This window comes from Bombus impatiens, unplaced genomic scaffold, assembly GCF_000188095.3.
Source record: "Bombus impatiens unplaced genomic scaffold, BIMP_2.2 scf_3422, whole genome shotgun sequence".
In the NCBI taxonomy this organism is placed as follows: domain Eukaryota; kingdom Metazoa; phylum Arthropoda; class Insecta; order Hymenoptera; family Apidae; genus Bombus; species Bombus impatiens.
The window spans coordinates 6,961-8,388 of NT_179841.1; the positions used below are offsets into that span (position 1 = coordinate 6,961).

The 1,428-nt window shown below is 43.2% G+C and overlaps 1 protein-coding gene across 1 annotated transcript; it reads left to right on the forward strand.

Moving 5' to 3' along the window:
* Window positions 1-529: 529 nt before the first annotated feature.
* On the forward strand, window positions 530-1,409 carry LOC105681948 (arabinose-proton symporter-like; the record flags this gene model as incomplete). Its single annotated transcript, XM_012393483.2, has 1 exon — window positions 530-1,409. A coding segment is annotated over exon 1 (880 nt), but the record flags the coding sequence as incomplete, so codon positions are not given.
* Window positions 1,410-1,428: the final 19 nt, after the last annotated feature.

A 1,428-nucleotide genomic window follows, 5' to 3' on the forward strand; every position in this document is an offset into this window, starting at 1 on the left:
TTTACTTCATGTAGTATCTTACTTAATGCACATATAATGCGAATGGATTAACAGATTAATAATAAAATAGCTAAGAAATAATACTAGTGGAAAGCATTCGTGCTAACATCGCGAAGAGTACATTTACTTATAGCCTGCGGTATGTATTAATTATAAATATAATACTGTTAAGCTACACAGAGGTTTCGGTAAAATAAATAATTTACTTTATTCATACACAACAGCTGTACATATATATTACACCCTGAAGACCTCGATTACCTTCTTACACGCACGCTTGTTGTCAATAGACTATTCGAGATTCAACTAACAGCTACCAATCGTCTTTTGTCTCACCTGAGACCTGGACATCCTCTGAGGCTTACACACACATTTACATGTTCAGTGTAAATGTATCATCTACCTAACAATTAGTAGTATATATTAAAAATACAAATTTGTGCAAATATTCGCAGTGTAATTATAAAACGACCGCACTACAATTAACACATGCTATATATAGCATTATCTGTTTCTCATTCCAGGAACGATGACCATGTGCTTGGTGGGTACAGTCTACGGATGGACAGAGACTTCATTTCTCCTTTTCACATCTGGCATCGGGAACACGCCGCTAACGTTAACACCCGACGAATATTCATGGGTCGTTTCTTTGACAGTACTTGGTTCAATGATCGGTTCACTTCTGGCTGTCCAGTTGGCCGATCGCATCGGTCGTAAATACTGCCTCATTGCATGCAGCATAGTGTTCATCATAGGCTGGCTCGACACGCACTCCTCAACTTCTGTGCAAATGCTATACCTTGCCCGGGGGATTCTCGGTATAGGCGTTGGTATTGCCCGCACGATAAATCCCATGTTCGTGTCAGAAGTCGCCGACGTCAAACTCAGAGGAGGCCTGAGTACTCTAATCGCAGCGAACGTATATCCCGGGTCACTACTAACATACGCTCTAGGACCCTCGCTGACGTACACGTCACACCTGCTGCTTCTTGCAGGAATATCCGCTATATCCACCTTGCTGCTCATATGCTTACGCGAAACTCCGTATTTCTTGGTGGCAAAAGGTAAAAAGGAGCAAGCATGCAAGTCGATAGCATATTACAAAGGCATCGAAGATCCGGACCAAGTGAAAGTCGAACTACGCGCTCTACGCGCAGAAGCCAGATACGGATTACACCAACAATTCACAAGCGATTTACACTCACAATCCAGAAGTGATTTACCCGTAACGTACAGTAGCGCTTTGCCCTCAGCATCATGTAGCGACTTACCCCCACCGTACAGTAGCATTTTGCCCGCAGCATCGAGTAGCGATTTACCCCCATCGTACAGTAGTTGTTTACCACCACCATCAGGAAGCGATTTACCCCCATCGTACAAAAGCAATTCACCCTCACGATCTATATGTGAAACACACTCAGACCC